Here is a 12,435-nt window from a genome sequence, read left to right as displayed (position 1 = left end):
ACATTTTATTGTCTGTCACGACGAATTTTTGTTTCTTTGTGCCAATAATTTTAATAAATAGTTTTTGTTTTATCTAATTATAGATAAAATAAATAAATGAGCGCTCACGATTATATCCATTCATTGCGATTTAGTAGCAGAAATCAAATGTTTTTTATCACATATTTTCGACCCCGGGGTGGAAGCCGTCAATCTCCAAGTTGACTAGGGATGAAAAGGATCAAGTCTATCCAATGTTTGCGGTTAAATTTAAAATCTATCTCAAAATTCAATCAATAAATTAGTGTGAAATTATTCTTGACTAGCATAGGTTAAGAAGACGCGAAGCCACAATACTTATTTATAATAATACATTAAAAAATGAACATCACAACATTATAAATTAGGTTTCTTGTCATTTTTAACAATAGATAAATTCGGTGCTTTTTTCCCTTTAGCTTCAAACATTTCAACTATTTCTTCAGGTTCTTTGTAAAGTTCGATGTCTTTGCTGTATATGAAGACCACGATGTCGCCTATTATTGACAGAAGCATCAGACCTGTTAAAAAATAATATCACAAATAACAAAATATATTATAATAAGAACAAATAAACACAGAGAGATAAAAACAGTCCAGGTCCGCACTTTAGAAAAATTTGCTCAAGTACACGCAACGGACGATTTCTCGTCTGGGATTTGTGAGTATTGCTTGAAATGAAATGTCCATTATTGACTGATGGAGTTACTAACATGTTTGTAACTTTAGAGCAAGGCATCAATCATAACATAACATAACTCACATTACAGGACCATAAACCTTGTACATGGAAAATCAAAATATATAATATTACTTATTTTTCCATTACTTACACTATTACTTATTTTACTTATCTTTCTCATCTCATGTTACTGTACAGCAAACGTTGATGAGTATAAACTTGTAAGACTCACTTCCTGTCACGAGGTGCATCAATATTCTGAACTTGTCCGTGTCGTAGAGCCAACAGTTGCCGCGCTGTCCGCATTTTGTGTCCCACATCATACACGCGGAGTCTGTGTACGACACGTTTATAAGGATTTATATTGGAAAATTAAAGATATGGTAGAATAATAAGATTTTGATAAGAACAATAAGAGTTATTATTAGTGTTGTTAAGTTATGTTTAATGTAAATGTTTAAGTTGTTAATGTTTAAGTTTAATGTTAAGTATTAGTTATTAGTGTTCGGTTAAAAAATTGATTTTTATCTTTAATTCCCGAATATTAATTTTCAACTCACCCACGATGGCGCCCATAATGATAGGGCCCGGAATGAAGGCAATTAAACTGATCACGGCTGTCATGACGCCAAGTGCCAGCGCTTTATCTTCTTCATGAACAGATCTGCGCATGTAGTTGTATATATATTTCTTGTAAAATAGTATAAACCGGGAGACTACAGATGAAAAGGTAAAAATTTACGATCCTGGATTATTAGCTCTACAACATTAATTATTGCAACTCAATTAAGCTGGATTTTTTCAAATTATTTTATATCTATAGACAAAATATTTCCTAAATTCGTTAATCTATATTAGTAAAACTTGTTCTGAAACTGGAATTATTCTAAAATTCCTCCTACACGAAAAACCGTAGCCTAAAATTAGTCAATTAATTATTTTCGCAATTGAAATAATGAATTGATTACTCCCGTAAATCTCACCGTAGGAATACCATAGTGCCTCCCACCCTGCTGGTAGCACTGATCAGTTTACTGACGATGGTGAGGCCGATGTAGGTGAAGAGACTCGAGCACTCGTTGGGGCAGTAGCCGTCCGTGGCCCAGCTTCCTGACGCGGTGCTATCGCTCACAGGGGCGTTGTTGTAAACCAGCGACGATGACGGAACGTTCGAGTCCTGTGAAAAAATTCCAAGGTTATATTACCTGGATTTGGGTCCATGATAATTACTTATAAACATTAAATAATTAATAGCATTAATTTGCAATGATATTTAACTTCATTCATACGCAGCATTTGGGTCCAGGAACAATTTTTGATAAGTAATATAACGTTTTCTTACGCTGCAAATGAGTCCATGAATACTTTTTAAAATGTACCTACTTGAACATTTATTTTCTATCACATCAAACTCCTGGAAAGATTTTTGCAATGTGATTGAACTTCTCTTATTAAGAGTATTGCTGCCTAGATCATATATCAGCCAGAACGAGAAAATTCTTAGGAACACATGAACTAAACTTACTTTTCTCGAATATAATATAAACTCGCAAAATTTAAATCCAGATTGAATGAAGGAGTCCCAGCTGAATGACCTTCTTTTTTAGCAGAAGTAACGAGATTGGTAGGATAATGTCTTGATATAAGTTTTAAAGCTGAGAGATAACTGTGAATTCCAGCCATGATGCAAGCAAATATTGTTTTTATTTTTACAGAATGCCGCTTAAATGTGGAAAATTTTTTGTTTTGGCTTCAAAATAGTAATAATAAAAGAATATAATTTTGCACATAATTTATGAGAATAAATACTGGTCATCAAAATTTAACGCAAGTATTTACTTACGAGAGTCTGTATAGAAATTAGCGGTTCCGCAATACACGTGCAGTCCCTGTAGACCTGGGGGAAAAATGAGTCCTCATTGGGAATAATTCAATCACGAGTAGTAGTTATTAGTTTGCATTATTTAGAAATAACTCGTTTTAAATTATTATCGCAATAAAACTTGTCCAGATATCGAAGCGTATGTAATGAACGAACGTATTGTTTAAATGTACACAAATCTACTCACCACTTCAGAACCATTTTTCGACATTGAAGTGCAGCCGGCAGAGCAAGCAGAGTAATACGTTTGTAGTCCTTGGGAACATACAGGCTGGAACTTGGTACTGCACTCGCAGTCCAGTGAACACACACTGTGAACAATAATATACAGCTGAAATAAGAACACTTCCTGCGGAACAAAAACGTGCAGCTAAGNGCTGAGATAAGAACACACTCTTGGAACAAAAACGTGCAGCTGAGGTAAGAACACACTCTTGGAACAAAAACGTGCAGCTGAGGTAAGAACACACTCTTGGAACAAAAACGTGCAGCTGAGGTAAGAACACACTCTTGGAATAAAAACGTGCAGCTGAGGTAAGAAAACACTCTACAAACAGTAATACATGGCGGTTAAAGGAACATATATGTACTGTACACTGGCAGTGATGCAAGCAGTAATATACAGAAATTGTAACAACACATTTTGTAAGTATTAATACACGACAGTGGTGAATGCAAACATTTATGGAGCCATAAAACATATCCAGTTCACTTCTGGTTGAATACTATTTACTCTACTCATATGTTTAGAGTGAAAATATTGATGACATATCTTGTTACTTAACCTAATTAAACATTACGGCATATTTGTAGTGAAATTATTTCGAAAGATGTAAAAAAGCTGAAAATAATTTAACAACTTGTTATCTAATGTTATCTGTTATATAGGGAACGATTAGAAAGAATTAAACTCACTCGTCTATTCCGAGTATATTGACGTCGGGACACTTTACGAATGCCAGCGAGAACATAATAGAGGCCGACACTATCGTGACGAAGACACTGTAGGCTGCAACATATCGAGCTCTTGGCTGCTTCCACTTCATCACCACGCCACCCAGTATAATACCGAACATTGATGCTATCAAACTCGCTAGACCTGCGGAGAGAAGACATACAGTGAAATGTAATAACGTGAAGTAAAGAACCGGAGATGTGCTTTGCTTGAAGCGATCGATAAACGGCGCAGTCAAAGTTAAAAACATCCATCGACTAGAAGTCAGATGATAGATAATTTCTTAGATAATCATCGATCGACCAACTTCGAGGTAGTGTAATCATCAGAAATGCGATATCAGGATGAAGATTCACGTTTCAAGCAATCCAACAGAAGCGGCTTCATTAGTTTAAAGAGACATTTGATTTTTCAGACGAAGTAATGAAAATTATTTCAACTGTGCGTCTATATAATAATTTGCACGTATTACACGTGCGTCTCGGATGCAAAATCTTGATGTGAACACTATACTAATTTCTTATTAACATGAAGTCTAAAAATGGGATTTAAATTTTTTGCAGCGTAACTTCTACTATTATGTTAGGATAGTAAAAACCCTAAGGATAATAAAAGTAATTAATACTTTTCAGGGAAATCGATAGATTTGCTTACAGGAACCGACACAAAATGATCGTTTTTTTTATTAAACTTATAAATCTGACCTGTGTAGAAATTAGCTTCGCTGGCACTCTTGTGGAACTGAGTTTCGAGATACTTTGGCTTGAAAGTCCAGTACCCCGAGAGAGCGAGGAGAACGCAAATCGTGTCGAAGCAATTGCCGAGGTAGACCTTGTTACTGAACAGTCTTTTCAGTGCCATAGGAAGTTCTGTGATGGATAAAAAAAGTTGCAGTTGTTAGTGAAACATAAGCAGCTTTCACTCGGAGTGAAACAGCCGCAGCCAGAATTGTAGAAGAACAAAGGACGATTCACGCAAGTAACGGAATCCGAAATTATTGCAGGCTTTTGATGACACGCGATTTTTCAATGATAAAACCCGATGTGTTTCACTTAATGTAATTCATCAGGTAAATTCGTTAAAGAAACTTTGATGTCGGAACGAAAAAAACAACCAAATGATGAACGTGGGCACGATACTACAACTATCAGGAGAATAAATTTTGAAGGAGAATTATGGCCGAAATATTTCTTGACATTTTGTAAAACCTTTTTTTCAACGCAGCAAACATAATTAGTTTTAATATCAGGTCATTCGATGACACAGTGTGGATTTGTTATTAATGATTCAGTATATATTAGTATGTTAGTTAATAAATATATTTACAGTGTAAATTCTGAATATTTTTATTACAAATGCGGTAAATCTCTATAAGAAATTCAGTAAATTTTATTAGTATTTTCTCTGTTTTCAATATAGGCCAGTTGTTGCTCTCATCGACGTCGCTCATTTTAATGTTCTACAACTAATCCGGAAATGCTGTGCGTATGATTTCCGGGATCCGTATCTGGGATAATCACCGGATTTATGCGCTCAATTGAAACGAAGGAAACGAAATTAAACGAAGTTTACACGCATGCACGATAACTCACTTTTGAGGGAAGGCTTGGTATGCTTCTTCTTCTGCCGGGTCAGTGCTAGGTAATGGTCCACGGAAAGTACCTCGCTTTTCTGCGGATTTTTCCTGATTTCCGCTTTTTCGAGTCGCTGGATTTGCGCTGTCAGGCTCGACGAGAGTTGCTCCGGGAAGAACATCAAAAAGAAACCCGAAATGACGAGTATGGTCCCCAGGATCAGAAAGCCTGAGCATATACAAATTCAATTTTCTTACACAGTATTATGGTCCAGCGCAACACGTGCCCCTCATATGGAGCTTTTTAGTAAATTTCAGATTTTTTCAACATATTTGATGTCTTAAGTTAAGTCTTGACTTAAGTCAAGACATCTTGATGATGTCTTGATGTTAAGGTCCAGCGCAACACGTGCGGTGGAGGACATATAGAACTTTTGAGTAAAGTACAAATTCGTTTTCAACATGTTTGATGTCTTATGGTTTTACTTACATGCTGAATCGTAACAAAATTGAACGTGATAGTACGATAACGCATCAATAATGAGATGTATTTGGCATGATCTTCCAAGATTGGTTAGAATAATTAGGAAGTAATGGGGCTCTTAATCTTATGAACGTTCATGGTAAGGACGCTCCATCTAGCCACCCAATTTTTGCACCATAATATAGGCTTATTCTTCACGCGCATTCTTCATTATATATGAATTTGAGTGAGACAATTTAATCATTTCTAAAACTAAGAGTAAATTTATCTTTGAAAAGTTAGACCATCTAATTATTTCCCACTGTTTCAGTAGCATTTCTCTATTGTACTGGAGACATAATTTATCGGCCTATACGGTAACTGTGATTTCGGTTTTAAGTAACTGAAATGAAGAAACTAAATTCAATGTTCGCATTCAGTGCTATGCTAAATCTATTTTCATATCTGATGTGGACAAAACTGGAGTAGGATAAACTGGAGTAGGATAAACTGGAGCAGGATAAACTGGAGCAGGATAAACTGGAGCAGGATAAACTGGAGCAGGATAAACTGGAGCAGGATAAACTGGAGCAGGATTGATCTACTGGATCTACTGGATCTACTGGATCTACTGGATTTACTGGATCTACTGGATATACTGGATCTACTGGATCTACTGGATATACTGGATCTACTGGATCTACTGGCTCTGCTGGATTTACTTGATCTACTGGATATACTGGACCTACTGGATATACTGGATATACTGGATATACTGGATATACTGGATATACTAGATATACTGGATATACTGGATCTACTGGATCTACTGGACCCACTGACCCAGCCACCAGGCGCCGAGCCAGCGCGGGTCCCGCCTGCTGATCTCTGGGTCGAGGCTCGGGTCGATCCAGTACGAGAGGCACTTGCTGCCCAGGAAGAAACCCATCACTGGTCCCAGCACGCGCCCAACCATCGATATTCCTGCTCAATAGCACAACAACCATAGCTGTTATATACATATGTGGGGTCGTTAGTTATTTACGTAGGGCGTTATTTATTTATGTAGTGCGTCAGCGCGTTTATTTTGTTTCCAGAACATTACGGTAATATTTTCATCCAGTAAGAGAGGCACTGGCTGCCTAGGAAGAAGCCCATCACCGCGAACCATCGCTACAATAACCAAAGGTATTATTTATTGCGTTTTTATTGGTTTCCAAATATTCCGTCAATTTTTTACAATGTTAATCAATTATTCTAAAAAAAATTCTGAGAAAACTATTATTGATTACGCTTATAGTGTTCGACGAGAACTCTTTGTCAAGTATGTCAATCATCAAATCTGTAACATAATTCACATCCCACGCCTGATCTCCGTACTGGAGATCTGGCATTTGTTGACGAATTTCTGCGAAACAAGTTCATTGAATAATATTTGTTAGCGCAAATTAACAATATCTGCACAAAGTATGGTTCTCAAAAAAAATGTGGATCTCCAGATGACACAACATGAGCAATAATATAATGCTCAGGATTACTTTTCCACACTGTTAAATATCTCGTATCGATGTGAACCTATTCGCTGCCTTGAAATCCCGATCTCCTCATTTATTTGAATTTCTTTAAAAGAAAAAAACTACATTGAAATACCTTATTTCAAAATAGCGCTTAAATTGTTTTACATTTCTGACTCAAACGATTCATTGACATCAGGGAACTGTATTGTTTTGAGAAATACAGCAAACATTTTTGTGCTACGTACTCTAATACTTTGCTTTGCACTTGAGCAAAATTAATCAATAAACTGTGAGTGTAAGGTATTTTAAGTTTTGCAGTGAAGCGCCAAACCTATAAAATTCCATATATTTTACAGACTTTAAAACACCTCTCACTTGAGGCTCACTCTACGTAAATAAGATATCCACAGTAACAACAGAACCAATTTCATGTCTCTATTCTAGACCTAAAGCCCTATAACTAAAACCTACGCCCCACAATGGAACCTTTTTGCAATGTCTCCCACCAACCCCGTCGGATTTTTTTTGTGTGGGAGCGGCGTTCGGACAAGAGTTGCGCGTTTCCGCGTCTCTTGATTGCGGGACCACCAAGTTTCGTTCACGACTAATTCTTAAACTTAGCTAGTCCGTCCTGTGCCTGTGCACAGCTGACCAGGTTTTCATGGCTGATACTTGTGTACTGACGGTCTAGTTTGCTTTTTACTGCTCGGGATAGTTTTAGAAGATGTTTTCTGAGGCGTCATTTCTAAATGAACAAATATACAAGGCAGATGACCTAGAAAAATATTGCTTCTTTTGAATGTTATTTGAAAAAGGCTCACCGCATATTTGAGAACCTAGTGTCTGAAAGTCTAGATTGCAAACCATATAACGCGAGGCATGTTGGCAAGCTGTACATTCTGCAACATAGATGTGGGAGAGGTCCCAGCATATCTATGCTACCCCAACAGGATAGTGAGAAATAAAACTGGTCAACTTATATAAAAGTTGGTGAATTCAGGCTTCAGGTTATATTAGAGTAGCTGATAACCTACCCCTAGAAAACGTGATGTTACCCGCTACCAATAAAAACAATTACTTCACATCTATATGTATCACGCAAATTCAATAAACATGTTTTAAAACAGAATCAAATTTGGGGATCTCCGGAGCATCAAAGTTTCTTTCTAAAATTATTGTAGATGAAAACAGATCTCCGTCTCAAAACCAGAACGGTTGTTGTCTGATAAATCCGCATTGATTTAATCTGCATCATTTCCTTAGAGTCAAAATTCAAGGGTCTTAGCCACTGATCTTCAAAAAATGTAGGCGTTACTTGTTATTGACTATAATCTTTCTCATCAAGTCTCCGCTCCAGCAGCAACCTCAAATTCATTCCACGTGGAAAAAATCAACACAAATAAATCTGAAGCTCACATCCACCCGCCACTCAATACGAGATCAACGAAAAATAACTTTGCGGTAAATTGTGAACAAGCATAATGAATTGACCAAGATGTACAAAGAATTAAGTGAAATATTGGTTCTCAGATATGCATTAGAAACTCCGAGCAAGATCACGGTACGCTCTTCAGCGACCACTCCAGACGAGGAGTATTAAAAGAACGGGAGCAAATACAGCGCATTTTACTCGTCACCAGCGTGAACCTGGACAACAAAAGACGGAAGTATAGCGCAAATACAACATTACGGATACCTCACCGTAATAAACGGATGTTTCAGTTCTTTTGACGTTATCATCGATATAAATGAGGCCGATGCTGAAGTAAGAACTGACGGTGATGCCGAAGAAGAACTGCGACAGGAACAATATTATTGCGGGGCCCATGTACGCCTGGCCGCTGTCGTCGTCCTCTATTCCGCATTTTTCCTCAGCTTTGTGAGGGCACAAGTAAGTATCTGCGTGAAAAATTTAAATTAAGTTTAATTTTCCTTTGGACACTAAAATTCTGATAAAACGGTATTGTAGGAACATTGACACTAGCTTTTAACCATTTGTGAGTGTTTTTCGAATTTTCATCGCGCTTGCAAGCGCTGAAGCCTGTCTGTCTAATTGGCTCCGCCTCCATTTGAGTTTAGATTGTTGTAAAAAGTAAACAAGACAAGTTCACGTTTGCTTCCACATTTTGTCTATGTTTTCCCTGTGCTTAGTCTAACCGTCGGTCGTGGAGCTGTTCTGGACGCTGGACAGGAGTGCGGTGGCCAAAGCTTCACCGCCTGATCCGTAAATGAGTTGAGGAGAGGCAGCCAAGATACTCGAGATCCCGGAGCCGATCACCCCGAGCCCCATCCACCGCGGTCTGTTGCCGTGGTTGCCATAGTAGGTGATTACGACGGACAGCAGTACCTGAGATACGTCGTTGCCAGCCAGGACGATGCCTGCAATGGCGATATGTCAAGAAGAAATTGCTGCTCAGGTGAGAGAACACAATTTGGCAAATTAATTACCAAAAATATCAATGATGTATCAACGTAACCTGAATTATTAATTTGTACATTTGTAACATTTGCAAAGATTGTTTACGCGTCGGTCTAAACAATTTTTTTAGGTTCCAAAAATTACAGGTAATTCTTTTCGACAAATTTCTGAATGATGTTGTATGTTAATTTTAATTATTTATTAAGAATATATTACATTAATTATCTCTATATTAAAATTAAAGTTATTACCTTTATTTCCTTCTTCGACCTTCCCTCAGCCTCCTGGTCGTCCTCAGCGCCCTCGGCTGGGCTGGGCGGCAGCGCATCCAGCATGGCGTTGCTGGCCGACAAAACGCTCGCTTCCATTGTTTATATAAATATCGTGCCTAGAGGTATTTTTATTATTGCTACACTAATTGATTCGAAATATACAATAAGATACTAGGTTTCTAATGTTCACATTCTATCCCATAGGGGAGTTTTTTTAATAGCTATATCTACTATTGGTAGAGTAAAACTCGTTTCTCTGAAATTTGGGGTGTAGATTTATGATCAATAATATCATCATTCATCAGTATAATGAAGTGCATATATGGTTAAAATTCCGCTTTGAAAATTAAAAAATATATTCTGCGCAAACGATGTTTAATATTGATCATATGACAATTGTGTAGAGTGTAAGGTGAGTATTACAATCGTGGTAGCTAAACGAGAGCCGGAGCGATGCTGCCGGCAGTGTATGCACGCTAATTATATTTCAATTAATTATACGTGGCATTAGTGGCACCGATTCATCAAATAACTGCAGGGACTCGATTATTTCACTGATGAAAGGAATGAACGCATGGAATAATAAATACCTGAAGCTGTTTTTACCATAAGATATGTTCCTACAAATCTGAATTGTAGTCATTTTGTAGTCATTGTTGAGTGTAATATCTCGTGTACAGAGGCGAAAATAAGGGTACAGTTGCCATGCACGCCAACATGCACGGTTCAATATCAAGGTTAACCGTCAAATGGTGCATCATTCATTGCATGTTTTAGAATTGCTTCCATCCTCTCATGCTGTTCGCCTATATGTTCTGTACGCTCCTCCACGTGACAGCTTGTATATACTCAATTAATAATGCCTTATTTTTCGACACCCAGAAAACTGAATGGGTAATATTGCCCAAAATAGTAAAGCGTTTTCGTTCCCACAGCTCAGCAGAGAGTAGACGTTGCACAGATATGTCCTTTTATCATGCAAAACCGGGTCAGGGACCCACACATGGGCAAAAAATGCATCGATATGTGGACAACACGCACGTCTTACGCGGCCTTTTAAGACTCACATGATTTACTTATTAACATATTGAAGAGGTGAGAAGAAATGAAGTGATTGCCTCTCATCCACATGGAAGGCACGGCACGGAAATCACCAATATTAGTATTATCCATTAATACGTATCTTTGCTGAATGTTCGGAATGCTAAGCGAGCCTTGTTGACCTGATATCAATTTTAAAATACTTATGAAAATTGAAAATATTTGTCGTAGTTTTGAGGCCTTGACACACTAGCTGAACAGAGAGCAATTCCCAAGGTGCCCCGTAACAGTTCTTTGTTAAATATGGAGCTGACTAAACAGAAGAAGTCTTCGAGTAATATTGCCTCAACGTTAATTCTATTCTCAGATTTATTCGGATTCGTTGAGGTGAACTTTACAATACAATCCAGTACGCTTCGCTTAAGTTAGAAATAAATATTTATTCGAATTATGCTCGTCATGAATTCATTTTCTCCTGTGCGATGAATTTGATATAAATTTAATGTTATGCGTCATTTTTGGGCCAATGAATTGGTAGGAATGCATGACTTGGTCGTTCGTCTGGTTTTGAGACCTCGAATGATCTGGCATCTCTAGCCAGCTTTTAAGTTGCGTCCCGCTGTAATTGACTTAAGACTGGGTATGGATTTATCAACTTACTTAAGACTAGAATTATATTTATTAACATTGCTATGAAGAAGCTTGGAGAGTGGCCATGCGGCTCAACAGCAGTTTTTTGCTATTCTATAGACTTAAATCTTTTGAATATTATAATTTTATCGGTTAAATTGCTGAACATACATTTCCATCATTTTATTTGATATCAACATAAGAGAATTATAAACAACTGAAGTTCCACTTTTCTATTCATTTACTTAATTATATTTACTCTCCTTATAGGGAGTATATTAGATCGATATCACGAGACATAAAAAAATATAATAGAACTTCACATTCTCACTTAAAAAATTAGCATTAAATAAGCCCATTATAAATTAAATTAGCCCAATGCTCTAATAATTAAACCCTTTCAGAACACATTCTCTGGACAAATCACGTAATTTCTTTACAAATCTGCTATATTAACATCCTTCGGGAGGACAAAGTAAGTAACCAATTGAATTGTAAATAAGTGAGCATTATTTATGTGACTCGCCATCGTGTAGAGGTCGTACATATGTAACCTATTGAGGCTTTCAAGCCGTAGTTGAGCAATAGAAGGTGCGAGTGGGCTACATAAGTTCATCGAATACGATACACTGGACGATAAAGCGGTCATCCATGCCTAGAATTGCACATTTACCGTTCTGATGACGAGGTAATATGATGGGTTGAGTTTACTTATGAGCGCTTGGAGCGAACTAGATCGAATGGTCAAGAATGGAAATGGTTATTATTATGATACATTAGAAAGATTGTATATGCACATTCAAATAAATAAATATTTAATTAGTATTGCTATGCATCGTCGACTTCAGGAACGACGTAGTACTTGAATCGCAGAGCGGATAGATGAATCTTGTGCTAGTATGGTAATTGTGATTTTATAAAAATAATTCTTTGAGCAGTAAATTCGCTAGTTTCTAGTTTTTAAAAAGTTTCTAGTTTTTTCG

The 12,435-nt window shown here is 37.1% G+C and overlaps 1 protein-coding gene across 1 annotated transcript; it reads right to left on the bottom strand.

The window, feature by feature from the left end:
• Positions 1–327: 327 nt before the first annotated feature.
• Positions 328–9,877, bottom strand: LOC108683227 (solute carrier organic anion transporter family member 74D). The gene is made up of 13 exons (XM_047880351.1): positions 9,761–9,877; positions 9,248–9,482; positions 8,792–8,989; positions 6,417–6,557; positions 5,130–5,339; positions 4,242–4,406; positions 3,498–3,681; positions 2,770–2,893; positions 2,544–2,597; positions 1,684–1,877; positions 1,261–1,364; positions 933–1,034; positions 328–539 (listed from the first exon to the last, which is right to left on the bottom strand). Exons 1-13 carry the CDS (start codon positions 9,875–9,877, stop codon positions 376–378), a joined length of 1,992 nt encoding a protein of 663 aa, XP_047736307.1. The 3' UTR covers positions 328–375.
• Positions 9,878–12,435: the final 2,558 nt, after the last annotated feature.

Source organism: Hyalella azteca, unplaced genomic scaffold (genome assembly GCF_000764305.2).
Source record: "Hyalella azteca isolate HAZT.00-mixed unplaced genomic scaffold, Hazt_2.0.2 contig560, whole genome shotgun sequence".
Classification (NCBI taxonomy): domain Eukaryota; kingdom Metazoa; phylum Arthropoda; class Malacostraca; order Amphipoda; family Hyalellidae; genus Hyalella; species Hyalella azteca.
This window is presented reverse-complemented; position numbering and strand designations above follow the sequence as displayed.